This window comes from Aulonocara sp. 'chitande type north' Nkhata Bay, linkage group LG14, assembly GCF_057382095.1.
Source record: "Aulonocara sp. 'chitande type north' Nkhata Bay isolate Kocher_YH1m ecotype deep benthic linkage group LG14, A_spYH_male_GT1.1, whole genome shotgun sequence".
Classification (NCBI taxonomy): Eukaryota; Metazoa; Chordata; class Actinopteri; order Cichliformes; family Cichlidae; genus Aulonocara; species Aulonocara sp. 'chitande type north' Nkhata Bay.
In genome coordinates, this window is record NC_141357.1 from 14,005,074 (window position 1) to 14,032,798 (window position 27,725).

General features: G+C 42.8%; 2 protein-coding genes across 5 annotated transcripts; one reads left to right on the top strand and one right to left on the bottom strand.

Annotated features, from left to right (window-relative positions):
• Positions 1-1,468: 1,468 nt before the first annotated feature.
• On the top strand, positions 1,469-25,139 carry LOC147314274 (acetylcholinesterase-like). Of its 4 annotated transcripts, none has more exons than XM_086261090.1 (10): positions 1,469-1,566; positions 2,206-2,505; positions 3,654-3,882; positions 4,085-4,217; positions 4,285-4,436; positions 5,410-5,596; positions 15,634-15,944; positions 22,394-22,603; positions 22,689-22,846; positions 24,610-25,139. In XM_086261090.1, exons 2-10 carry the CDS (start codon positions 2,214-2,216, stop codon positions 24,702-24,704), a joined length of 1,767 nt encoding a protein of 588 aa, XP_086117216.1. In that variant the 5' UTR covers positions 1,469-1,566; positions 2,206-2,213; the 3' UTR covers positions 24,705-25,139. The 4 variants fall into 4 exon arrangements, 3 of the variants coding, with proteins under 3 accessions (XP_086117216.1, XP_086117217.1, XP_086117218.1); XM_086261091.1 differs by having other exon boundaries at positions 22,689-22,837; XR_015124624.1 differs by lacking the exons at positions 22,394-22,603; positions 22,689-22,846; positions 24,610-25,139 and adding exons at positions 16,208-16,434; positions 16,509-17,770.
• Positions 17,993-20,072, bottom strand: LOC147314275 (uncharacterized). The gene is made up of 3 exons (XM_086261093.1): positions 19,689-20,072; positions 19,090-19,575; positions 17,993-18,150 (listed from the first exon to the last, which is right to left on the bottom strand). The coding sequence occupies exons 1-3, from the start codon at positions 19,816-19,818 to the stop codon at positions 17,993-17,995; spliced, it is 774 nt and encodes a 257-aa protein (XP_086117219.1). The 5' UTR covers positions 19,819-20,072.
• Positions 25,140-27,725: the final 2,586 nt, after the last annotated feature.

Consider the following 27,725-nt stretch of genomic DNA (forward strand, 5'->3'; position numbering starts at 1 on the left):
ACTCTAAAAAGCCAGAACTCCCATGGCTCCCTTTCTCCTAAGCTGATGTCCATGACTACAGCTGGTTGGCATACTGAAAGAGCAAGAGGCTTTAAAAGTGAGTGGTAGACTGATGGAGAGACACAAAAAGGAAACAAATCCTTGCCTAGGGTATAGGGTTGAATGTTTCCATGTCTAAAATTAACTTCAATCTTCAGTATGCACCATGATAGGGAACACATTATTAATCAGGTTGACATACACAGATGCGGCCTGTGTCTGTGCCTCAGTCTGTTGTGCCAAGACATTGCATCAGAGTCCCAGTAAGCCTTTGTTTATTGTTAATCCAACTGCACATAACATGCTATAAATAACATGAAACCATACACACACACACACATACACTCACACACAGGGGGCGTACACAAACATATGCTCAAACTACACTTTCTCTCTAGCTTTGACCATGGGAGTGGGAAAGAAAAGCAAAGATCCCCCCCCCCCCCAAAAAAAAAAGAAAGAAAGAAATGACAGGTATAATAAGCAGACAGCAGTGTGAGAAATAAACAAGGAACAGACACAGGAAGTGGTATAATGAGAATTAAGGAGGCTCTGCGTGACTACATAGAATGATCAAATTAAGTTTCCACGGAGTTCATTAAAAAATATATATATATATATCCATGTCCAGAATGATAATTATCAGGGCTGGATTTCCTTCTGGGTTATGCTTGGCACCATACCTAATTCAGGTTTGTTAACAATTGCAGATATATTTGTTTTCTTTTTTTTAAAGCAGTAACATAACAGTCATAAAAGACAATTCCTTAATTTCATTTTTAGTGCATTCAATACATCCAAGAGTTTACATTTACACAAAAATGCATTCCAGGTTTAATTATGCATTAATTTTCTTATTTACAGTTTCTTAGATCCATTTTCTGCATGCATTACTGTATTAACCTTGAGAAAGAGAGTGTTTCAGAGCAACCTTACATTATAAACCGATGTTTCTTTAGTTTTGTATATTTGTCAGTTACATTTTATTTGGGTTTCTTTTCTAGCTATTTATTTGTGTTTTGCTATTTATTCTAAATGCTGCTAGCAGGGAGTTGCTTCTAATTTTGTTGAACATCTGAAGTTTAATGACAATACAAAGATTCTGATTGTGATATAAATAAAGGGATGTGTCATTATGAAAAGAAACAGCCCATATATATATATATATATATATATATACATATATTTATATATATGTATATATATATATATATATTCAAGAAAATGTATTGTAAAGATAATAAAACTGAAGACTTTATTCACGAAATTTTGCTCTTCACTCAGTCTTTATTATCATTCATAATATGGATGGCAATGTTTTTGTCTTTTACTATTATTAATTGTATTCAGGGAAAGGTAATACTGTGTTGTATTATATAAAATACAAGTAGTACAAGCAGCAGTAGTAGTGGGTGGTGCACTGGGCCGGCCCAGGGATCACTGGACAGAGGTTGTCCATGTTTTCATCCTATCAGTACCGTGCCCTCCTCACTCACTCCAGACAGACACAAACTGCTAGCTGACAAGGTAAGACATCACTAAAGCTTTTATAAACTGGAACTGGCGGATTTAATTCTTGCAGTCATTTATAATAATCTCTGCATGAGCGCTTGTGTCCCCATTGCGCGCATCGAACCAGCCTTGCGCGATTTTCACTCTAACCTCGATTAGTCTGTGCCTTTTCAAAGTAAGGCGGCTTCACACGTGATCTGCGTGCGTGCAGTTACTTGCACTTTTTATACTCGCCAACAGCTTCAGTATTTGTGAATATCCGAGGATTAAAGATGCTTTTAAAGTGACACTCTGATAGCGGGAATGATCCCCTCTCTCGCTCTCCCTCTCTTTCGCTCTCTCTTTCACACACGTGCGCGCGCACACACACACACACACATGCACACGCACATACACACCCACGGTCTCTGCGCAATATATCCACACACATCGACCCACCCTAAACTTTCTATGACCTGAAGACAAGCTATTTTAGTTAACAAAGGCATGCTTCAATAGTATCTGGAATGCTGGTGTGTTTATCTGCATGTGTTTTTTTGGGGGGTTTTTTTAGTGTCTACAAAGTCTTACTTATACTACAATGCTTATTTCACTTAAAAAGTTAAAGTTAGGGCCATATTGTAGTGTAATATGCCTTTATTTTTCTATCCTCAGGATTTTCCATGGCTGCAAACTCTCAGTGTGTACTTCTTGTTATATTGCTTAATTTTCTGACATTATCACTTGGCACTCAAGATGACCTTATGATCAGTACAAGCGATGGGAAAATTCAAGGGAAATTGCTTTCTGTGCTGGGTTCGGATGTTAGAGCCTTTCTTGGAATTCCCTATGGAAAACCACCTGTTGGGAAATTAAGATTCAGAGCGCCAGAGCCAGTAGAGAAATGGGATGGTGTGAAGGATGCTACCAACTTTCCAAATTCCTGCTACCAGATGCCTGATACAGCCTTTCCTGGTAGGACTCACATTAACACAACTGGGCACAATGCATGCACAGACTGTGTAATGGATAGTGCATATCTGTACACTTACATACATATAGCCACTACATAATATGAAATATTCAAAGGACTAAACAAAATCCAAACATAGTATTAAATAAATATTTTCAACATATTTCACATTGCTGTTATTTATATGTTATGTACACATGTTTTATCTAAACAATAACCAGAGAGTTACATTACTATAAATAAATTAATAATATTATTTTATAATTTATTTAAAAATAAAACCTGCAAAAATATTTATCATACCTGATAGCACTAATTCATCACTTGTTTGACTGATAAGTAATCTTCATTTTTTTTCTTTTTAGAGAGAGAGAGAGTTAGGATTGCAATCCACTTTAGACTGTTTTTTAAAAAACATTTTATGTTACCTAAACGCTAGCTTATAAAGGGTAGCATTTTGCTCTCGGACAGTTTTGTCATGCAGAGGTTTTTTTGCACTGTATTCATTTCAGAGTAATGCTTTAGTGGGGAGTGGCAGTTAGGAAACATGATCTCATTCGTAGTGTATGCATTCCCTTTCCCAACTAAACACTTTTTTTAATTGCAAAAGTAAATCTTGGACATGACCCATAAATGTTAAGCAATTTTTTTTTGTATTATTATTTTCTAGACTGATAAAGAATGTATCTCTTACACATTACACTTTCATATATTCCTTAACACGAATACACGAGTCAAAGTTTTCAAATGCCTTTCCCCTCACTCAAAAGAATTACTGCGGTTGGGCTGGCTGTATTTATAGATGAAGCCACCTGTCGGAGATTGTTGAACCACTGCAACGGATACCAGACATATATCAATGTAATAAGCACACTCACTTAATTTAGATATGACATCAGAGATAGAAATGAACCTAACTCACTGTTATCAGGTTGTTGTCAGTGATTCTCATTCTAGGTAAAAACAACCATACAACTGTACACAGTACATTAATGGTAAATTCAAGTTAATTTTTCTTCAAGCTAATAAAATGAAATGGACCGATGAATAAATTAATTTGAACTTGTAGATTGCAGTAATGTTGTCCCAATCAGGCTCTTCAAAATTATATAATTATACTACTGCTGTTATCTAACAAAATTCTTTCCAGGGTTCAAAGGTGTAGAAATGTGGAACCCAAACACTCCTCTGAGTGAGGACTGTCTGTACCTCAATGTCTGGTCGCCACGTTTCAACAAAACGCAGCCTGCACCACTTGCCCCTGTCTTTGTCTGGATTCATGGTGGTGGGTTCATCTCAGGAACATCGTCATTGGACATTTACGACGGCCGTTTCCTGAGTAAATCTGAAAGTGTTGTTGTGGTATCAATGAATTACAGGTAAGAGGTAATAAATACTAATAGTAATTAAATATAGTTATTATATGTAACTAGAAACTCTACACATTTATACAAGAAAATAAAATTGAGTATGACAAATCTGGGTGATATTCTTTTTAGAATAATAAGAGTAAGCAATATTGTGATTTAGCTTCAGTCATACATTGTCAGTATGCCTTATTGTTGTGGTCATCAATAACAGATTGGGAGCGTTTGGTTTCCTGTCTCTTCCCGACAACACAAATATCCAGGGTAATGCAGGCCTTTTGGACCAACGCCTGGCTCTTAAATGGGTTGCAAATAATATTGCAGCTTTTGGTGGTGATCCTTCTAAGGTAAATGCCTTAATTCTAGAAAGGTTTTTCACATGTTGAAACAATTTTAATTTGGCATTGTTTCCAGGTTACTCTGTTCGGAGAAAGTGCTGGGTCTGCATCTGTTGGCTTCCAGCTGCTCTCGCCGGGCAGCCAGGATCTTTTTCAAAGGGCTGTGATGCAGAGTGGCTCCCCCAATGCATACTGGGGCACAATTAGTCAGACTGAGGCCTGGGACAGGTAGTGTACATTTTTTTATCATCTTTGTCTTGAGCCAACTTGGTTGACTTAACCCTTGTATCTAGACTGACAAAATGACAAGTGTATTAAAAAGTCTGAAGATTTCCAGAGGCTGAAACCTGGTGACTTTGCCTTTAGCTCCAACAATAGGTCGACATTCTCATTCATCCTCTGTCCATATAGGTACCGTTAGGATTTTATCAATACCAATATTGAAACTGATATTACTTACAAATATTAATACATCCTGATAGTCTGATATTATTTCTGATACTACCCTCCAGAGTTTAGTGTAAAAAGAATACACAGCAGTGGCTATAGTTAATTCTGAAGTGTTGGCTAGCACACAAATGGTGTTTTTCATTGCAGTCTTATACTAACCAGGTATCGAGGTGTTTAGTTTTGTGCTTCAGGTCAATGGCTGTGGTGATCCCACACAGTTAAAAATATCCTACTAGAGTGAGGGCTTGGCTGTTGTCCCAGGCTGCAGCTAAGTTTACAAGGATCTGCCAAATTTGAAGATACTTACACACAGTAGTCTTTCTGTATACTGACACGTTTAATTTTAACAATTCTTAGCAATCAGATTAACAGACTAACAAGAACACTGTGGCTTTGCAATAGATAAAAACATATATTATTTTTTGTCAAAAAAGGCTTTGATCACAGTAAAAAATAAATAATAATGTGTGTGTGTGTGTGTGTGTGTGTGTGTGTGTGTGTGTGTGTGTGTGTGTGTGTGTGTGTGTGGATATATATTTTCATTCAGTTATATATATTTATCTACTACAAAAAAACATGATTTTTGACTTCAATATTCAGTTCCAAAATCTACATTTGTCTTTCATACTATCTGTGAGATCATATTGTGTGACAATGTGACAATAAAAGTGATTTGATTTGATTTGATTTGCATTGAATAAAAGTTTGGTTCTATGAGTTCTTCCTTATTTTATTCTTTTTCAATATTTAGGTCTCTTATGCTGGCAAAACTTGTGGATTGTCCCTCATCTCCTGCAGCTCGTCTAGAAGCTTGTCTGCAGCAGGCTGATCCTCAAAAAGTCTCAACCAAGCAATTTGAGGTTCTCACTCAATCGTCACTATTAAGTCTTCCCTTTATGCCTCATGTTGATGGGAACTTCTTACCAGATGCAGTTGATGTGAGTACCCATATTTGGCATTTGGTTGACTTTCTTTAAGAAATATTTTTTTCGCTACATCATGCATCTCCAATAAGTGCTGTTCATACTTGGGTTTAAGGCAGTGTTTCCCAACCACTGTGCCGCGGCACATGGGTGTGCTGTGAAAAATGATCAGGTGTGCCGTGGATGATTAACTGGTTCCACCTGAGTAACGGGCAGAACAATTACATTCTCTTCAAATAGAGGGCAATACAACTATCTGCTCTAATTAAATTGGTTGCCAACTGACAGTAAAATAGTAGAAGACGAAGAATAAATGACATAATAATCATGCTGTGAGTGAGACAACGCAGCACATAATAGCAATAGATAAATATTTGAAAAGAAAAAGTAGTCAATCTGACCTGGATCCTGGAAAAAATTCCTACCCAGATGAGCAAATTTTCCTATATTTGGTGCGCGGGAAAAATATCAATGTGCTTTCTGTGACATTTTTGTTTGGTGGTGTGCCGTGTGATTTTTATAATGTGAAATATGTGGCGTGGCTCCAAAATGTTGGGAAACACTGGTTTAAGGAAAAAGTTGCATGCAACCAGTCCACATGTTGTCAAAAGAAAAAAAAATAAACGTTTATACAATCAAAGGGAAGTATACCCTCTTTAATTCTAAGGTTATACATGAAAAAAAAATCACAATTATCTGGTTTTTACCAGATTAAATAAAATACAACCTTAGATGAACTACAGTACATGGCATCTTGCACCGAGTGATTTTTTAGTTATTAAAAACAAAGTTAAAGAAGCAGTGTGTGGAAAAAAAATATTTAAAAAAAAAGTATACACTGTGACTCAGTAGCTTGTAGAACCATTTTCCACAGGAATAACTTGATGTAACTGCTTTATGTACGACTTCATGACTCTTCATCACTTTTGGCCCACTCTTCTTTACAATGTTGCTTCAGTTCATTGAGGTTAATGGACATTTGCTTATGCACAAGTCTCTTGACATCCCACCACAAACACTTGGTCTGGATTTTTTTTTTTTTTCATTCTGATGTAGATTTGCTGGTGTGCCTAGGTTAATTGTCCTGTTGCATGACCCAGTTTTGCCTAAGGTTAAGCTGTTAGGGAGACTGCTTCACATTTGATCCTACTATCACAATCCCATCTCCACATTGGTCCTGTCTATCTAAAGGACATTGTTCCAGAAGTTTTGTGACTTCTTCAGTTGCAATTTTGCAACCTAAGCCATGCTGTCATGTTCAGTTTTGAGAGATAATTTCAGTTGTACTATCATGAATTTTAGTATTTAATATACTAGCAGAGGACTGTTGTAGCTATCTGGCTTTTTATAATTTCTCTGATCATTATGTGGTCTAATGTTGGATCACTTAAGAATCATGGACATCACATTGTTTGGAAATGGCCTTCCCAGACTGATGGGCAGAAAAAGTTGATTCCTTGTAATCATGGCTAATATGTTTTCTGTCAACACATACTTGAATGCTCCAGACTATATATATATATATATATATATATATATATATATATACAACCTAGTATCACAGCAAAGCGTTTACTAGACAACTAGACATGCTAGTCTATTTCACGATTTGACTCTCCAAAATGTGAAATGGCAACACATGCAGAGGTTGCATTACCAGCAGGGGGAGATAATATGAAGTATATTCCAGAGTTGTTAATTGTAAGAAATGATTAAGATAGGTGGCTAATATGTATATATATATATGTAACTGTGTTTAATAATAATGTCTGCTTAAACACCTTCCCTTGATTATTTTCATGTTGGCTTGAAATAAAATATCTCCCTCTGCTGTTACTGTAGCTTGCTGCAACTTCTGCGTTTGGAGATATATATATATATATATATATATATATATATATATATATATATATATACTCAACAAAAATATAAACGCAACACCTTTGTTACTGCTCCCATTCCCCATGGGATGGACGTAGAGACCTAAAATTCATTCCAGATACACAATATAACCATCCCTCCCAAACAGTGGTCACAAATCAGTCCAAATGTGTGGTAGTGGGCACATCTGCTATATTGAGATAATCCATCCCACCTCACAGGTGTGCCACATCAGGATGCTGATGTGACATCATGAGTAGTGCACAGGTGTACCTCAGACTGCCCACAACAAAAGGCCACCCTGGAATGTGCAGTTTTGTCTCACAGCAAAATGCCACAGATGCCACAAGCAATGAGGGAGCGTGCAATTGGCATGCTGACAGCAAGAATGTCAACCAGATCTGTCGCCCGTGCATTGAACGTTCATTTCTCAACCATAAGCCGTCTCCACAGGCGTTTCAGAGAATATGGCAGCACATCCAACCGGCCTCACAACCGCAGACCTCGTGTAACCACACCAGCCCAGGACCTCCACATCCAGCAGGTTCACCTCCAAGATCGTCTGAGACCAGCCACCCAGACAGCTGCTGGAACAATTGGTTTGCACAACCAAACAATTTCTGCACAAACTGTCAGAAACCGTCTCAGGGACGCTCAACTGCATGCCCGTCGTCCTCATCGGGGTCTTGACCTGACTCCAGCTCGTCGCCGTAACAGACTTGTGTGGGCAAATGCTCACATTCGATGGCGTCTGGCACGTTGGAGAGGTATGCGCTTCACGGATGAATCATGGTTCACATTGTTCAGGGCAGATGGCAGCTGAGAATGTCCCAGTTCTTGCATGGCCAGCATACTCAATGTCACCCATTGAGCATGTTCGGGATGTGCTTGACCGGCGTATACGACAGCGTGTACCAGTTCCCACGAATATCCAACAACCTTGCACAGCCATTGAAGTGGAGTGGACCAACATTCCACAGGCCACAATTGACAATCTGATAGACTCCATGCGACGATGTGTTGCACTGCACGAGGCAAATGGTGGTCACACCAGATACTGACCGGTTCTGGGTCCCCAGACCCCCAATAGCGCAAAAAACTGCACATTCCAGGGTGGCCTTTTGTTGTGGGCAGTCTGAGGTACACCTGTGCACTACTCATGATGTCACATCAGCATCCTGATGTGGCACACCTGTGAGGTGGGATGGATTATCTCAATATAGCAGATGTGCCCACTACCACACATTTGGACTGATTTGTGACCACTGTTTGGGAGGGATGGTTATATTGTGTATCTGGAATGAATTTTAGGTCTCTACGTCCATCCCATGGGGAATGGGAGCAGTAACAAAGGTGTTGCGTTTATATTTTTGTTGAGTGTATATATATCGTAGTGGTTAGACTACACGCCTTTGGAACAGAGGATCGCAAGTTCGATTCCTTCCTGGGGCGTCTGTATCCAGTAAGGGTGCTAAGGCTAGACCCCCTATGCTAAGCAAGCCTACCGCAGACATGAGCGAGACAGATAAATATGAAGGCATGCCGGCTCGGACGTCGCCCGGATCAACAAGGTCCGCGTCAGGTGTTGAGGAACCAGGGCACCCTGACGACAAGTGGGCTACTGGAACAAGAAGGCATCAGTGGGCAAGAGACGAAAACAGGGCATTGTTGGAATGCTACTACGCAAGTAACCCCGGCGGAAGGGGCTACATGAATAGGATGCGGGACCTATGGATTCTTCGATATCCAACATCCACAATGACGGCGAAACAACTAGTAGCTCAGTGTTCCAACATTCGAAAGAAGGGACTGCTCTCACAGCTAGAGATTGACGAGGTACAACACAAATGCTATGGCAAGGAGGAGTCAGGACGCCAGGTCAGGGGGGAGATATCATCACCCCCACCCGAGATTGGGTACATAGCCCCAAGTCCGATAGGAGAAGGATCGTTGAGTGCGAGAGGAACTGACCTGAAAAATAGGATCATGGCCAAGCTTGAAACCTGTATCCCCGTAGTCGGTTACCAAGATTACGTGAAGTACCCTCAGAAGGTCTGCTAGATGATGTTAATGCAGCACTATGGACGATACCTACAACCACGATTACCGACACTAACAAGCTGATCTACAATACGGCAGCGGTGATCAGTGAGATGCTTGGCTACAAGTTGAACAGCCACAAGGGGCAGTACCCTCCATGGAGAAGGAGGCTAGAGGGCAACATCAAAGTAGCACGGAGGGAGGTTAGCCAACTAACGGAGTTGCAGAAAGGTGCGACAAAGAAGGTGCATAAGAAATACAGCAAGCTGTCCATACCTGAGGCCTTGGAAACTGCCAAGTAAAGACTCATAGCCTTGGCCAGCCGCTTGAGGAGGTACACCAGAGAGATAGAAGGCAGGAGAATAAACCAGCTGTTCTCCACAGAACCAGCAAAGGTGTACTCTCAGTGGCAAGGGAACAATAAGAGAACAGCACCACCAAGGCTGGAGATGGAGCAATACTGGAAGAGCATATGGGAGAAGGACGCAACCCATAATGGCAATGCTCAGTGGCTAGTGGATCTGAGGGCAGACCACAGCGACCTCCCTGAACAGGGTCCAGTAACCATCACAGTGGCAGATATCCAAGAAAGGGTCTCCAGTATGAAGAGTTGGACAGCACCAGGGCCCGACATGGTTCACACCTACTGGCTAAAGAAGCTGACTGCACTCCACGAGCATCTGGCAGCACAAATGAACCAGCTGCTAGTTAACGAGAGACACCCGGAATGGCTAACCGAAGGTCGGACGGTCCTGATCCCCAAGGACCCCAAGAAGGGACTGGTCCCCTCCAACTACCGACCAATAACCTGCCTCAGTACTACATGGAAGCTCCTGTCAGGCATCATATCGGCTAAGATGAACAGGCACATGGGTCAATACATGAGCGGGACACAGAAAGGGATTGGCAAGAATACCAGAGGCGCAAAACACCAGCTACTGGTAGACAGAACAGTCAGCCGAGACTGCAAGACCAGACTGACCAACCTGTGCACTGCCTGGATTGATTACAAGAAGGCCTATGACTCAATGCCCCACAGCTGGATACTGGAATGCTTAGAATTGTACAAGATCAATGGGACCCTAAGAGCCTTCATCAGGAACTCAATGGGGATGTGGCGTACAACACTAGAGGCCAACTCCAAGCCCATAGCACAAGTCACCATCAAGTGCGGGATCCACCAAGGAGATGCTCTGTCCCCACTGCTGTTCTGCATAGGCCTGAACCCCCTCAGTGAGATCATTAACAAGACTGGCTACGGATACCGACTACGGAACGAAGCAGTTGTCAGCCACCTCCTGTACATGGATGACATCAAGCTGTATGCCAAGAGTGAACAAGACATCGATACACTGATCCACACTACCAGGCTATACAGCAATGACATTGGAATGTCATTCGGACTGGAGAAGTGTAGTCGGATGGTAACAAGAGAGGGAAGGTAGTAAGAACTGAGGGGATTGAACTACCAGAAGGCAACATTGCAGACATAGAGGACAGTTACAAGTACCTGGGGATCCTGCAGGCGAATGGGAACCATGAAGAGGCCGCTAGAAAAGCTGCAACCACCAAGTACCTGCAGAGGGTCAGGCAAGTCCTGAGGAGTCAGCTGAATGGTAAGAACAAGATCCGGGCCATCAACACGTACGCCCTGCCCGTGATCAGGTACCCTGCTGGGATAATAGGCTGGCCAAAGGAGGAGATAGAAGCCACTGACATAAAGACAAGAAAGCTCCTTACCATGCATGGAGGGTTTCACCCCAAGTCCAGCACCCTGAGGCTGTACGCTAAGTGGAAGGAAGGGGGCCGGGGACTGGTGAGTGTCAGCACCACAGTCCAGGATGAGACAACGAACATCCAAGAATACATTGGGAAGATGGCCCCAACTGACCGAGTGCTCAGTGAATACCTCAGGCAGCAGAAACCCAAGAAAGAGGAGGGAGACGAGGAACCATCATGGAAGGACAGGCCCCTGCACAGTATGTACCACCGGCAGATAGAGGAGGTGGCTGATATCCAGAAATCCTACCAGTGGCTGGACAAAGCTGGACTGAAAGACAGCACAGAGGCACTAATCATGGCAGCACAAGAACAAGCTCTGAGCACAAGATCCATAGAGGCTGGGGTCTATCACACCAGGCAAGACCCCAGGTGCAGGCTGTGTAAAGATGCCCCAGAGACAATCCAGCACATAACAGCAGGGTGCAAGATGCTAGCAGGCAAGGCATACATGGAACGCCATAACCAAGTGGCTGGCATAGTGTACAGGAACATCTGTGCCGAGTATAATCTGGAAGTCCCGAGGTCAAAATGGGAGATACCCCCAAGGGTGGTGGAGAATGACCGAGCTAAGATCCTGTGGGACTTCCAGATACAGACGGACAAAATGGTGGTGGCTAACCAACCGGACATAGTGGTGGTAGACAAACAGAAGAAGACGGCCGTAGTGATCGATGTAGCGGTTCCGAATGACAGCAATATCAGGAAGAAGGAACACGAGAAGCTGGAGAAATACCAAGGACTCAGAGAAGAGCTCGAGAGGATGTGGAGGGTGAAGGTAACGGTGGTCCCCGTGGTAATCGGAGCACTAGGTGCGGTGACTCCCAAGCTAGGCGAGTGGCTCCAGCAGATCCCGGGAATAACATCGGAGATCTCTGTCCAGAAGAGCGCAGTCCTGGGAACAGCTAAGATAGTGCGCAGGACCCTCAAGCTCCCAGGCCTCTGGTAGAGGACCCGAGCTTGAAGGATAAACCGCCCGCAGGGGCGTGCTGGGTGTTTATATATATATATATATATATGTATGTGTGTGTGTATGTATGTATGTATGTATGTATATATGTGTGTGTATTTGCGTGTTTGTGTACAGGGAGTGCAGAATTATTAGGCAAATGAGAATTTTGTCCACATCATCCTCTTCATGCATGTTGTCTTACTCCAAGCTGTATAGGCTCGAAAGCCAACTACCAATTAAGCATATTAGGTGATGTGCATCTCTGTAATGAGAAGGGGTGTTGTCTAATGACATCAACACCCTATATCAGGTGTGCATAATTATTAGGCAACGTCCTTTCCTTTGGCAAAATGGGTCAAAAGAAGGACTTGACAGGCTCAGAAAAGTCAAAAATAGTGAGATATCTTGCAGAGGGATGCAGCAGTCTCAAAATTGCAAAGCTTCTGAAGCGTGATCATCGAACAATCAAGCGTTTCATTCAAAATATGGTAAATGGTAAATGGCCTGTATTTATATAGCGCTTTAGTCCCTAAGGACCCCAAAGCGCAAAATAGTCAACAGGGTCGCAAGAACCGTGTGGAAAAACCAAGGCGCAAAATAACTGCCCATGAACTGAGAAAAGTCAAGCGTGCAGCTGCCAAGATGCCACTTGCCACCAGTTTGGCCATATTTCAGAGCTGCAACATCACTGGAGTGCCCAAAAGCACAAGGTGTGCAATACTCAGAGACATGGCCAAGGTAAGAAAGGCTGAAAGACGACCACCACTGAACAAGACACACAAGCTGAAACGTCAAGACTGGGCCAAGAAATATCTCAAGACTGGTTTTTCTAAGGTTTTATGGACTGATGAAATGAGAGTGAGTCTTGATGGGCCAGATGGATGGGCCCGTGGCTGGATTGGTAAAGGGCAGAGAGCTCCAGTCCGACTCAGACGCCAGCAAGGTGGAGGTGGAGTACTGGTTTGGGCTGGTATCATCAAAGATGAGCTTGTGGGGCCTTTTCGGGTTGAGGATGGAGTCAAGATCAACTCCCAGCCCTACTGCCAGTTTCTGGAAGACACCTTCTTCAAGCAGTGGTACAGGAAGAAGTCTGCATCCTTCAAGGAAAACATGATTTTCATGCAGGACAATGCTCCATCACACGCGTCCAAGTACTCCACAGCGTGGCTGGCAAGAAAGGGTATAAAAGAAGAAAAACTAATGACATGGCCACCTTGTTCACCTGATCTGAACCCCATTGAGAACCTGTGGTCCATCATCAAATGTGAGATTTACAAGGAGGGAAAACAGTACACCTCTCTGAACAGTGTCTGGGAGGCTGTGGTTGCTGCTGCATGCAATGTTGATGGTGAACAGATCAAAACACTAACAGAATCCATGGATGGCAGGCTTTTGAGTGTCCTTGCAAAGAAAGGTGGCTATATTGGTCGCTGATTTGTTTTTGTTTTGTTTTTGAATGTCAGAAATGTATATTTGTGAATGTGGAGATGTTATATTGGTTTCACTGATAAAAATAAATAATTGAAATGGGTATATATTTGTTTTTTGTTAAGTTGCCTAATAATTATGCACAGTAATAGTCACCTGCACACACAGATATCCCCTTAAAATAGCTAAAACTAAAAACTACTTCCAAAAACATTCAGCTTTGATATTAATGAGTTTTTTGGGTTCATTGAGAACATGGTTGTTGTTCAATAATAAAATGATTCCTCAAAAATACAACTTGCCTAATAATTCTGCACTCCCTGTGTAAATGTTGTTACACCCCGGCCTAGGCAACCGGGGTGCAACGTAGAAAAACAAAGATAAGGAAAATAAAACCACGAAGGCTCTCCACCAAAATCCCAAAACGAAAAAATCCCATGACGAAAGTATTAACAAACCCATTCACAACTATTTACAACAGACTATTTATTTACAACAAAACACCAAACTATTTACAACACGGGGGAGATCGCGACCATGACACACTGAAACACAGGGTTTAAATACATAGAGGGAGCAATCAGGAAATGGACCACAGGAGGGAAACACAGCTGGGGCAAATTAGAACTGACGAGACAGGGAAAATGTAAACTGAACACACTAAGATAACACAGACTTTCAAAGTAAAGCAGGAAATACATAAGTCATGCAAAAACAAAACACTGACACACCGAAACGTAACATTTCCCCCTACCCAAAAATCAAACATGTAACCCCAAGTGAAAAGTTTGATTCAGACAAACGAAGGCTGAAACGAAGGCAGACGAAGCTGATGGAGGCTGGAGCGGTCCCACTGACCCTCCAGCAGACGACGAAGGCTGGAGCGGTCCCTCGGACCCTCCAGCGAAGGCGGATGAAGGCTGGAGCGGTCCCACGGACCCTCCAGCGACGACAAAGGCTGGGGCGGTCCCACGGACCCTCCCCCCAGCGAAGGCGGATGAAGGCAGACGAAGCTGATGGAGGCTGGAGCGGTCCCACGGACCCTCCAGCAGACGACGAAGGCTGGTGCGGTCCCCCGGACCCTCCAGCAGAGGCGGATGAAGGCTGGAGCGGTCCCTTGGACGCTCCAGCGAAGGCGGATGAGCAGCTCACTAGCTGCACACATGGACACGCAGCCCACCAGCTGCACACACGGACACGCAGCCCACCAGCTGCACACACGGACACGCAGCCCACCAGCTGCAGAAGGCTGGAGCGGTCCCTCGGATCCTCCAGCGAAGGCGGATGAAGGCTGGAGCGGTCCCCGGGCCCTCCAGCGAAGACAGACGGAGGCTGAAGCGGTCCTCGGACCCTCCAGCGAAGACAGAAGGCCGAAGCTGTCCCTCCTTCGGACCCTCCAGCGATCCCGGACCCTCCAGCGAAGACAGACGGCTGAAGCGGTCCCTCCCTCGGACCCTCCAGCGACGGCGGACGGCTGAAGCGGTCCTCGGACCCCTCAGCGATTGGACGAGCCCCCATATGTTACACCCCGGCCTAGGCAACCGGGGTGCAACGTAGAAAAACAAAGATAAGGAAAATAAAACCACGAAGGCTCTCCACCAAAATCCCAAAACGAAAATATCCCATGACGAAAGTATTAACAAACCCATTCACAACTATTTACAACAAAACACCAAACTATTTACAACACGGGGGAGATCGCGACCATGACACACTGAAACACAGGGTTTAAATACATAGAGGGAGCAATCAGGAAATGGACCACAGAAGGGAAACACAGCTGGGGCAAATTAGAACTGACGAGACAGGGAAAATGTAAACTGAACACACTAAGATAACACAGACTTTCAAAGTAAAGCAGGAAATACATAAGTCATGCAAAAACAAAACACTGACACACCGAAACGTAACAATGTATAAACAAATTAACTTCACAAAAACAACTAAACAACTTTCTCTCTTCCTTCTGCAGGTACTTCTAAGTTCTGGTAACTTTGCAAAGAAAGATGTGATGTTTGGTTTAAATAAGGATGAAGGGACATATTTTGCTGTTTATGCAGTCCCTGGATTTAATAACACCGGTCAGAGTCTCATCACTAGAAAGGAATTCTTGGCAGGAGTGACGCTTGCAATGGATACTGCGAGTGATGTCATGAGAGATGCAGCCATTTTCCATTACACGGATTGGACAGATGTGGACAACAGGGTGAAAAACCGTGACTCTGTATGTAGTCTTGTTGGAGATCAAATGTTCATGTGTCCAGTGCTCGACTTTGCTCACAGGTAATGAGTAATTCTTATTGATCATATTTTTTAGTCACAGTTAATAAACACAAAACACGTCAGAACAAAGCCACGCCCACATGGTTCTAAGAAAAGGCATTGTATGTATATGTGTGAACTTCTGTATCTAAGTAAGAATGTGTGTGTGTGTGTGTGTGTGTGTGTGTGTGTGTGTGTGTGTGTGTGTGTGTGTGTGTGTGTGTGTCAGACCTCCAATTCAATTCAATTTCAATTCAATTTCTCTATTGTCCTGCTGACCAAAGGGTCGTAAACACAGGAAGCTTACATCAAAAGAAGCAGATCTTCCAGATAGGATGTATCTGCAATAAAACATTACAGCCCCCCCCATCCAGAACCTCGAGAATCTGGCTGTATCCATGCTGCCCTCCTGCTGCTGTTGATCTCTTTGATTGAGGCCAGTGATCAGCTGCATCCCTCTCTACAATTGTTTGAAATTATTCAACTGGAGTTTGGTTTCCAGCTTCTCTCTGTAGGTATCTTTACACTTTCTCAGCCCTGCCTTTAGGTCATGGTGTAGGTTTCTCAACTTGTCCTTGTTCCCAGGCCTGAAGATCCTCTACTTTTCATTCAGCATGTCCCAGTATGCAGTCTCACTGGCTCCCTGACTCCAGAATTCTTCTCACAGGCTTGGTGGCAACAGGAAGTCTTAGAACTGCAAGAACATACTGAGATGTTAACAGGACCTGGTTTTGGTCTGATCTACATAGTTGGCGAGGGCAGTGGCTTTGTATACATCCTGCATGTTTGCGTGCAGAAGATCCAAAGTTTTATTTTTTCATGTTTTGACCAGATACTGCTTTAAAGTTGGCATAGTGAAGGCTAGATATGGTTGAAACCGCCAGTGATGGTGATGAAAGGCTCTGGGGGTTTATGCTTTAGGTCAGTGAAAGTCCCGTGTGTGATGTCACATGCTGCTGACCCATTAGCTGCTACATAAACACGTATTAATATAGCGGAGAATTCTCATCGTAGATAACATGTCCTGGATTGCATCACCATTTATTAACAAACACTGCAATCTCTCCATCTTTTCTTCTTATTGCTCAGCTTGGCGTCTTTGTCAGCCAAACTATGAAAAAGTCTGATACTGTGGTGGTGTGGTCCAGGTACCTTTGTAAAGCATAATACACTGCGCTCCCGATACTGCCGATTACTCTGATGCTTTACCAGTTATCCACTTTTAAGAGACCTCACATTCCCCATGACGACCGGTGGAAAGGAGGGTTTATGTTTCCTTCTCCTTGATTATATTCTTACTCTGGCCTGGCACTGATTACGTCACCTTTTGAGTTCCTGCAGGATGACCGGTCTGGCTACAGGCAGCAGTGTTGTGTTTTTGAAAGTGCCAGATCCTGAGTGTGAGAGTGCCAGGTCCTGAGTGTATAGAAACACAGAGCCATTCCACTCAGTCTTACCCCTCATCATGACAAATATAAAAAAGACAGTGAGGACCATAAAATTACAAAAAAGACGACTAAGGTCTATAGTTTGTAAAAACTGAAATCTAAAAAAAAAAGACAAAAAGGACACTATGAATAAAACCGCAAAACACACTTAACTACGGAAGCTGCTGCAACAAACCACAATTCTCACAACATCTAGAGACTAAGAACAAGAACAAGACTCAACTCTTATGTTCTTGCGATTATTGCAAACAAATCCTGACAAAACACTGACAAATAGAGCTGGTTTAAAGAAATGCCACCTTACTAATAGTTTAAAGACCCCCGGAGAGCAGTCATTTTGGTTTTCTACCTTAGACCCCCGCAGTCAGTCAAATGCTGGAGTCATTCATATGTATATTAGGTCGTTACCTAGGAATTCTGGAGGGAGGGGAGTGGGGGTGAGTGATTGAGGGGGTGGGGGAGTGGAGTGTTTCAGTTTGCCATCTTAGGGAGAAATCAACACATGTCCTTTGTATGTCCTTTGTTGCTGACATTTATTGATGAAAACAGTACAAAAAACCAACCATTTGTACACATATTTACAAATAATGATAAAAAGTGAGTGAGTACATTTCAACATTTTCAGCAATCACTCACAATCCTGGCACTGCCACGGTATCTGTCGTCTGCATTTACCACATGTGTACCTGTAGCAGTGAACAGATCGCACAGTGGCCTGATTTTTTTTGCATCTGTGTTTGACCTGACACGTGGCCCTTTTTCCAGGGCTCGGTGTGGAGGGTTGTGTCCGAAGCAACTGATCTTTTCTTGCCTTCTTCGCAGCTACATGAGAGCGAGCCAACTCCCTTGCAAGCTCCACCAGGAAGTCCACCCGTCTTTCCTTCGTCCCGGTGCATGCTTGATACAGCACATGTGCATTCAGTGCTGCCATGTCAATCATGTTATAAAACACGGCGACTGGCCAGCGCCGTGTTCCTTTGCGGACAGTGTACTCCCGAACCATCTGGTCCATCACATCCACGCCACACTTTGTTTTGTTGTAAAGGGTGACAGTGTTTGGCTTCCTTTTGGTAGTGTTATCAGTCTGAACCACGCTGTGCATGCTGCTAAGAATATAGACTGTCTTCTTCCGTTTGGCCGCATACGCCGTCAGCGTGGCAGCAGAGGTTGAAAACACCTAAGAAATAAGATAAATTGTTATTTCCATAGCCCTTTTACACACAATGAAACACATAAACATAGAACCACAAAAGACCTGCAACATACCTGAGTGGTGAATTCATTGCGATCTGTCTGTCTAGTGGATTGAGGAATTTCCCTGCGAATCTTGTTGACAGTGCCGAGGATGGTGGTTTTCCGTCCAAGAAGTTTTTGCGCAAGTGAAAGCGATGTGAAGAAATTGTCCGTGGTAACATTTCTGCCCTTGTCTAGGAATGGTTCCATCAGCCTCATTACTACATTTTCAGAAAGTCTCTCCCCAGTGGGACGATTGGGGTCCTTGCCAAGATATGGGAAGACATTGCAAATGTACTTGGATTTTAGGTCGCAGGCCACCCAAAACTTGATCCCAAACTTGTCCGGTTTACTTGCAATATACTGCAGGAAACAGCACCGAGTCTTTGATGGGAAAAGCTGTTCATCAACGGTGATATGTAGACCAGGGTTGTAGCACGTGATGCAGTTGGTGACAAATGATCCCCACACACTGGAAATTGCAGCGAACTTATCAGTCTTTGCTCGATCACTGCGGGTGGACTTGTCATCAAAGCGTAGGTGTTGCATGATGTCTTGGAAGCGGTTTTGTGCCATAGTTCCAATTATCTGTGGGTTTCCCAGGTTTGCTGACCAGCAGTCATTTACCGATGGAACCCTGTAAACCCCCCGCAAGATGACAATTGCAATAAATGCCATTAGTTCAGGGAGGTCCATGAACCAATGAACATGCTCCGTTTGCTGTGCATGTTGAATAGTCCATTCTTGAATGCTATGAAGCATGTCAAGAGTGATGAAACACAGGAAGCTCTGAAGGCGACTCGAGATACTTCTCCTGGCCTTAGCCGTTGGCTCTCCATCTGCAGTGTACGGTTCTATTGGGGTGAAAGGGAGACGGGTCCCCACATGTTCTTCACGCCACACTGTGCCATCTTTCGCTGTCTCAGTCCCCAAACAAGCTCTCTTTTTCGGTGGAGAAGCAGTCTCCTCATCTGCAGTGTGAACAAATTCAAATTGTGAGCAATGGGAAGGTCAAACAAACTTACTAACTACATCCACTTACTTGTTTGAAATGAAAAAGGAAATAACATGAAATGAAACTAACCGGAAGACTGATCAGACAGCTCTGAGTCCGAATCCGGCTGAACTTCTAGGTCTTCTCCATCCGAGTCACAAGGGTCGACTTCCGTCAGGATCATTTCCAACGCCTGCTGAGTAGTGAGTCTTCTCTGCATTTTCTTTCCTTGGAGAGGAGGTCCGTACACCACAGAATTCTTCAGGGCACTAAGCGGGGTACTGTGACGGGGCACACCCAGTGCTCTATGATTGGTGCACAATCATCTCTATGATTGTGCACCAATCAGAGCACTGGGTGTTTTTTGTACTGGGTATATATATGACACAATCTCACTGCACTTAGCCTAACCCTTCATTGCCCTGAAGAATTCTGTGGTGTACGGACCTCCTCTCCAAGGAAAGAAAATGCAGAGAAGACTCACTACTCAGCAGGCGTTGGAAATGATCCTGACGGAAGTCGACCCTTGTGACTCGGATGGAGAAGACCTAGAAGTTCAGCCGGATTCGGACTCAGAGCTGTCTGATCAGTCTTCCGGTTAGTTTCATTTCATGTTATTTCCTTTTTCATTTCAAACAAGTAAGTGGATGTAGTTAGTAAGTTTGTTTGACCTTCCCATTGCTCACAATTTGAATTTGTTCACACTGCAGATGAGGAGACTGCTTCTCCACCGAAAAAGAGAGCTTGTTTGGGGACTGAGACAGCGAAAGATGGCACAGTGTGGCGTGAAGAACATGTGGGGACCCGTCTCCCTTTCACCCCAATAGAACCGTACACTGCAGATGGAGAGCCAACGGCTAAGGCCAGGAGAAGTATCTCGAGTCGCCTTCAGAGCTTCCTGTGTTTCATCACTCTTGACATGCTTCATAGCATTCAAGAATGGACTATTCAACATGCACAGCAAACGGAGCTTGTTCATTGGTTCATGGACCTCCCTGAACTAATGGCATTTATTGCAATTGTCATCTTGCGGGGGGTTTACAGGGTTCCATCGGTAAATGACTGCTGGTCAGCAAACCTGGGAAACCCACAGATAATTGGAACTATGGCACGAAACCGCTTCCAAGACATCATGCAACACCTACGCTTTGATGACAAGTCCACCCGCAGTGATCGAGCAAAGACTGATAAGTTCGCTGCAATTTCCAGTGTGTGGGGATCATTTGTCACCAACTGCATCACGTGCTACAACCCTGGTCTACATATCACCGTTGATGAACAGCTTTTCCCATCAAAGACTCGGTGCTGTTTCCTGCAGTATATTGCAAGTAAACCGGACAAGTTTGGGATCAAGTTTTGGGTGGCCTGCGACCTAAAATCCAAGTACATTTGCAATGTCTTCCCATATCTTGGCAAGGACCCCAATCGTCCCACTGGGGAGAGACTTTCTGAAAATGTAGTAATGAGGCTGATGGAACCATTCCTAGACAAGGGCAGAAATGTTACCACGGACAATTTCTTCACATCGCTTTCACTTGCGCAAAAACTTCTTGGACGGAAAACCACCATCCTCGGCACAGTCAACAAGATTCGCAGGGAAATTCCTCAATCCACTAGACAGACAGATCGCAATGAATTCACCACTCAGGTATGTTGCAGGTCTTTTGTGGTTCTATGTTTATGTGTTTCATTGTGTGTAAAAGGGCTATGGAAATAACAATTTATCTTATTTCTTAGGTGTTTTCAACCTCTGCTGCCACGCTGACGGCGTATGCGGCCAAACGGAAGAAGACAGTCTATATTCTTAGCAGCATGCACAGCGTGGTTCAGACTGATAACACTACCAAAAGGAAGCCAAACACTGTCACCCTTTACAACAAAACAAAGTGTGGCGTGGATGTGATGGACCAGATGGTTCGGGAGTACACTGTCCGCAAAGGAACACGGCGCTGGCCAGTCGCCGTGTTTTATAACATGATTGACATGGCAGCACTGAATGCACATGTGCTGTATCAAGCATGCACCGGGACGAAGGAAAGACGGGTGGACTTCCTGGTGGAGCTTGCAAGGGAGTTGGCTCGCTCTCATGTAGCTGCGAAGAAGGCAAGAAAAGATCAGTTGCTTCGGACACAACCCTCCACACCGAGCCCTGGAAAAAGGGCCACGTGTCAGGTCAAACACAGATGCAAAAAAAATCAGGCCACTGTGCGATCTGTTCACTGCTACAGGTACACATGTGGTAAATGCAGACGACAGATACCGTGGCAGTGCCAGGATTGTGAGTGATTGCTGAAAATGTTGAAATGTACTCACTCACTTTTTATCATTATTTGTAAATATGTGTACAAATGGTTGGTTTTTTGTACTGTTTTCATCAATAAATGTCAGCAACAAAGGACATACAAAGGACATGTGTTGATTTCTCCCTAAGATGGCAAACTGAAACACTCCACTCCCCCACCCCCTCAATCACTCACCCCCACTCCCCTCCCTCCAGAATTCCTAGGTAACGACCTAATATACATATGAATGACTAGCCAATTTAGCTTCCACTTCCAGCATTTGACTGCTCTCCGGCTTTTAAAGGTAGAACGGTAGAAGCCTGGAAATCCCAGTGTTAAAACTGCAAACCAGTATAAAAATGACAATTACTAACACTAACAATGTTTCTGCATTTTTTGTGTTTTTTCCTCAGTTTGTATGAACCACTTTATTTATTTTTCTGTTATGTTTCATCCATCTTGAGCTAACCTGTTGTAATATAATAATATATCTCTGTTATTTACACTTTGCAGGCTCTCTCAACATGGTGGTAAGCCTTTTGTATATTTATTTGATCACCACTCATCAGTCAATCCCTGGCCAGAGTGGATGGGTGCTATGCATGGGTATGAGATAGAATTTGTATTCGGAATGCCTCTGAATGCATCTCTGGGATACACAAAGGAGGAAGTTAATATGACCAAGAAGTTTATGAAACACTGGGCCAACTTTGCTCGTACAGGGTAAGCATAACCAGATGGTCAGACACTCACTCAACTAGTGTGAAGACCCTGATGATTCTTAGAACTGATTTATTGTCTGTTTCAGAAATCCAGGCCTTGAGGGAGCTAAGTGGCCTGTGTTTACTGTTCAAGAGCAGAAGTATGTCACACTGAATTATAAACATCCAGAAGAAAAGACAATGATGAAAGCCAAAGAATGTCAGCTCTGGAGCAAATTTATCCCAAAAGTCCAAAGCGTGTCAGGTTGGATACACAAACACCTACACACATACATGCATGACACATATATAAAGATCACTCTATATAGTCTAAATGAAAGTATATTTTCTTTAAATTTGGCAGGTTTAAAATGAATCTTAAATATAATCTCAGATGAAGTAAAAAAAAATTACATATTCCACAGTGTCATTATTTACTTTAAAAAAATGAAGCCGTCTCTGAAAAAGTAAGTGCTTCTGTAGGAATAAAGAGGGTGATCTACAGTCAGGTGTTGCTACTCAGATCTATTTGATTAACTGGTCACCACCAAGTGTGAACGCGTATAATAACTGAAATGTTGCCAGTTTGCTGGTCTGGAGGATTTGAGGAAAATACATCAGCCATCTCTTAGAAGAAACAATTGTTGCTGGGATATAGGGCTATTTCCAAAGAATTTAAGTCCTTCAATTATTAACCAGTGGAAAACATTAAAGACAGTTGCCAAGCACACCAGGAATGGATGTCTCAGCAAATTCACTTAAGGTTCAACACGTTTGAGGGAAGTTTTTACTTCCCTGCCCTGCGAACCAAAACTTATTTGTGCTTAAATGGAGGGAACAATACTGAGCCAGCTATATTGGTGTGTTTATCACAAGAGCTTGTCACATACAAAGACATGAAAAGTTCAAAAAATATAATTTAAGCATCATTTACAGCACTGTACTCAGGGGGTTAAATCAGGCCAGAATGATTTTATTGCACTTTTGGTGCAGATGTCATGAATTGTAGGACTGTACCTAGCACAAGAGAAGGGGAGAGAGCATAAAGATTTTAATGCTTTTTTAAGCGGCAGCTAATTTCAAAAGTTTTTATAACCTTCACAAATATCAGCAAACACACAAACTATTTATGTGCACAGTTTGTCTGTTAGCTAAAGTTACAGCTAATGTCCTTGAAATAGCTACTTTTTTTCTTTGCATTGTACTTCTGCTAAGGTAAAACTTTCTGTATTTTTTCACCTCTGCTTATTTTAAAAAACGAACCCTAATGTAAAGAAGAGTGCACCAAAATTCATCCACAACAATGTGAGAGGCTGATAAAGTCAAATAGAAAATGATCACTTCAAATTATTGCTTCTAAAGTTGGTTCTGGAAGCTATTGAAAAATATGTCACTCTTAGTTTTTCATAGCCTTTTTTTTGCATTTTGTCTTAGTTTTTGTTAAATAATGACACTAATGTCCACCACATTCTTTCTCTCAGTTTCTGTTTTTCCAATTTTAACATCCTGTAAGGACTAGATACTTTTTCATTATATCTTAATATGTAACACTTTAGAAGATATAGAGAGTGTACATTTGTTAACCATTACTGTAGTTATCTGTAGTAGGAGGCATTACATCAGGTTTTGTTAGGAAGGCGTTTAGCTTGTGGAGGAGAGTTTTATTCTGTCTTGCTCCCCTTGTGTTTCACCTAAGTTTTGGAGGTCTAAGTGGGAGGAGAGGAGGGTCAGTCATCACTTCTCTGAGCATAGATCACACAAGGGTGAATAATACTGATACACCTCCACAATTAAACTTACTGTGGAATCATACACCACATAGCAGAATGATTAAATATTTTTTATTGGAAAAAGGAAAGGACAAAAAAAGAGAAACATCTAACAGTACACACACACACACACACACACACACACACACACACACACACACACACACACACACACACACACACACACGTGTAAACTAAAGCCGAAAGATTCTTTGTGAAATAACATCATGATGATGTTCTTGTGCTTTTTTCTCCACAGATAAACTGGTGTCTTGTCATAATGCAAGTGGGATTATACTCCGCTGTAATTATTTGTTCCTGCTCATGTTATTGGCTATAACTTTAACCTACTGATGGACTGAAGAGGCCTGTCTTCTACAAAGTTGAAGTCTGGTAAATGTAAATTTACCAGACAGAAAGGAGACGTGGCGTGTGTCGGTGCCTGTTGTGCCAATATATCAGAGTCCCAGTAAAGCATTGTCAATTGTTAATCCAGCTGTGCATAACATATATAAAAAAAGATGAACAAGGATGTAAACACAAAGTCACAAAAGGATGGTATTACACTTGGTAATACGCCTAATTCAAATTGCTTAACAATTACAGATAGAGTTGCTCTTTCTAAAGCAATAAAACATAATCATCAATCAAAATTATCACTGTATTTGACAAAAAATGTATTCCTCTTTCAGTTATACATAATTTTTTTGTATGCATGCACTGTTGTATTTACTCTCAGACAGTGAATTCTCAGTAACTCAATGATGACAATAAAGGGTTGAACTGTTATGAAGAAAAAACTTTTGACATTTAAACAATTGTATGCAGAAAGTCTCATCATTCGATGTGAACAGGATGAACATATGGATATGGTACATATGTCCAATAGAGGATGCTGACAGCTAATGTGAGCAGGTTGAAGGATGACCCTGTGACCCTTTACCACTGGTCTTCCAATTCAAAATAATGTCTGGGATCTGCACCGGAGTGCATGGACTGCACAGGCAGTCACCTTTGACATGGGGCATTGGGCTCAAGTCATTTAACTATTCCATTAAAAAAAAAAAAAAAAACATTTAACAATAAATTAATACAAATATATTTGCACTCACACATACTATGTCCAGAGGTTATAAACTAAAATGTGCAAGAGTGCCCATTTACAGTTTTAAAGAGTACAACAAGCGTACAATTTGTACAATTAGTAGACCTAGTATGTTTGATTTGTTGTGTACCCTGAGTCTACATTTAGAGGCTGTTTTTAAAATTACTTTAAAACACAATCCGAAAACTCATAGAAAATGTAGCCATGTAGAAAAATTACTGAGATTGAAGAGGCAAAGCAGGAGACAAACAACAGACATATTTTATCTGAGTACACCACACCCTAGGACAGTTAACTGTGAGCACCGAATAGCCTCAACACACTGCCATTTGTTCTGAAATATTCAAGTAGAGTCATGCTTTAAATTTATCTGCATAAGCTGATCCAATGAGAGCTAATTTATTTGCACTGTTTTCCTTTGCTTTTATGAGAGCAGCTTTCCAGTCACGTTCATTGCTCCACACCACACAGAACTGTCAGGTCCCGGCAACCTACTAAAATAGTGAAGGCATGACCAGCCTGCACCCTAAACCCACTGCTCCACCCCTCCTCTGCAGCTGAGCCACAAACTACTGCTAACTGAATAATTAAACTGAACTGCCACAGCAACAACTTGTCCACAATGTGGATTTTTTTCATTACCAGACTGTATGAATTAAGGAAACAGTAGTTGAAGTTGTAACCTTTCTTTAGGACAAGCAATGAGCATAGGTAAAGCCAGCAGCATTTTTCTGGTGGTTTGTGCATGCACATTGTGGATGAACCTCTGGTCTTTGATGGTAAATGTGCATGGTAAGCTACCACTTGCTCTGCTTTCACTGCTCTGAGATCAGTTCCTATCCTTTGTGTGGAAACACAGCTTGTACAGTGGGGCAAAAAAGTATTTAGTCAGCCACCGATTGTGCAAGTTCCCCCACCTAAAATGATGACAGAGGTCAGTAATTTGCACCAGAGGTACACTTCAACTGTGAGAGACAGAATGTGAAAAAAAAATCCATGAATCCACATGGTAGGATTTGTAAAGAATTTATTCGTAAATCAGGGTGGAAAATAAGTATTTGGTCAATAACAAAAATACAACTCAATACTTTGTAACATAACCTTTGTTGGCAATAACAGCGGTCAAACGTTTACTATAGGTCGTTTACCAGGTTTGCACACACAGTAGCTGGTATTTTGGCCCATTCCTCCATGCAGATCTTCTCGAGAGCAGTGATGTTTTGGGGCTGTCGCCGAGCAACACGGACTTTCAACTCCCGCCACAGATTTTCTATGGGGTTGAGGTCTGGAGACTGGCTAGGCCACTCCAGGACTTTCAAATGCTTCTTACGGAGCCACTCCTTTGTTGCCCGGGCGGTGTGTTTTGGATCATTGTCATGTTGGAAGACCCAGCCTCGTTTCATCTTCAAAGTTCTCACTGATGGAAGGAGGTTTTGGCTCAAAATCTCACGATACATGGCCCCATTCATTCTGTCCTTAACACGGATCAGTCGTCCTGTCCCCTTGGCAGAAAAACAGCCCCATAGCATGATGTTTCCACCCCCATGCTTCACAGTAGGTATGGTGTTCTTGGGATGCAACTCAGTATTCTTCTTCCTCCAAACACGACGAGTTGAGTTTATACCAAAAAGTTCTACTTTGGTTTCATCTGACCACATGACATTCTCCCAATCCTCTGCTGTATCATCCATGTGCTCTCTGGCAAACTTCAGATGGGCCTGGACATGCACTGGCTTCAGCAGCGGAACACGTCTGGCACTGCGGGATTTGATTCCCTGCCGTTGTAGTGTGTTACTGATGGTGACCTTTGTTACTTTGGTCCCAGCTCTCTGCAGGTCATTCACCAGGTCCCCCCGTGTGGTTCTGGGATCTTTGCTCACCGTTCTCATGATCATTTTGACCCCACGGGATGAGATCTTGCGTGGAGCCCCAGATCGAGGGAGATTATCAGTGGTCTTGTATGTCTTCCATTTTCTGATGATTGCTCCCACAGTTGATTTTTTCACACCAAGCTGCTTGCCTATTGTAGATTCACTCTTCCCAGTCTGGTGCAGGTCTACAATACTTTTCCTGGTGTCCTTCGAAAGCTCTTTGGTCTTGGCCATGGCGGAGTTTGGAGTCTGACTGTTTGAGGCTGTGGACAGGTGTCTTTTATACAGATGATGAGTTCAAACAGGTGCCATTCATACAGGTAACGAGTGGGGGACAGAAAAGCTTCTTACAGAAGACGTTACAGGTCTGTGAGAGCCAGAGATTTTCCTTGTTTGAGG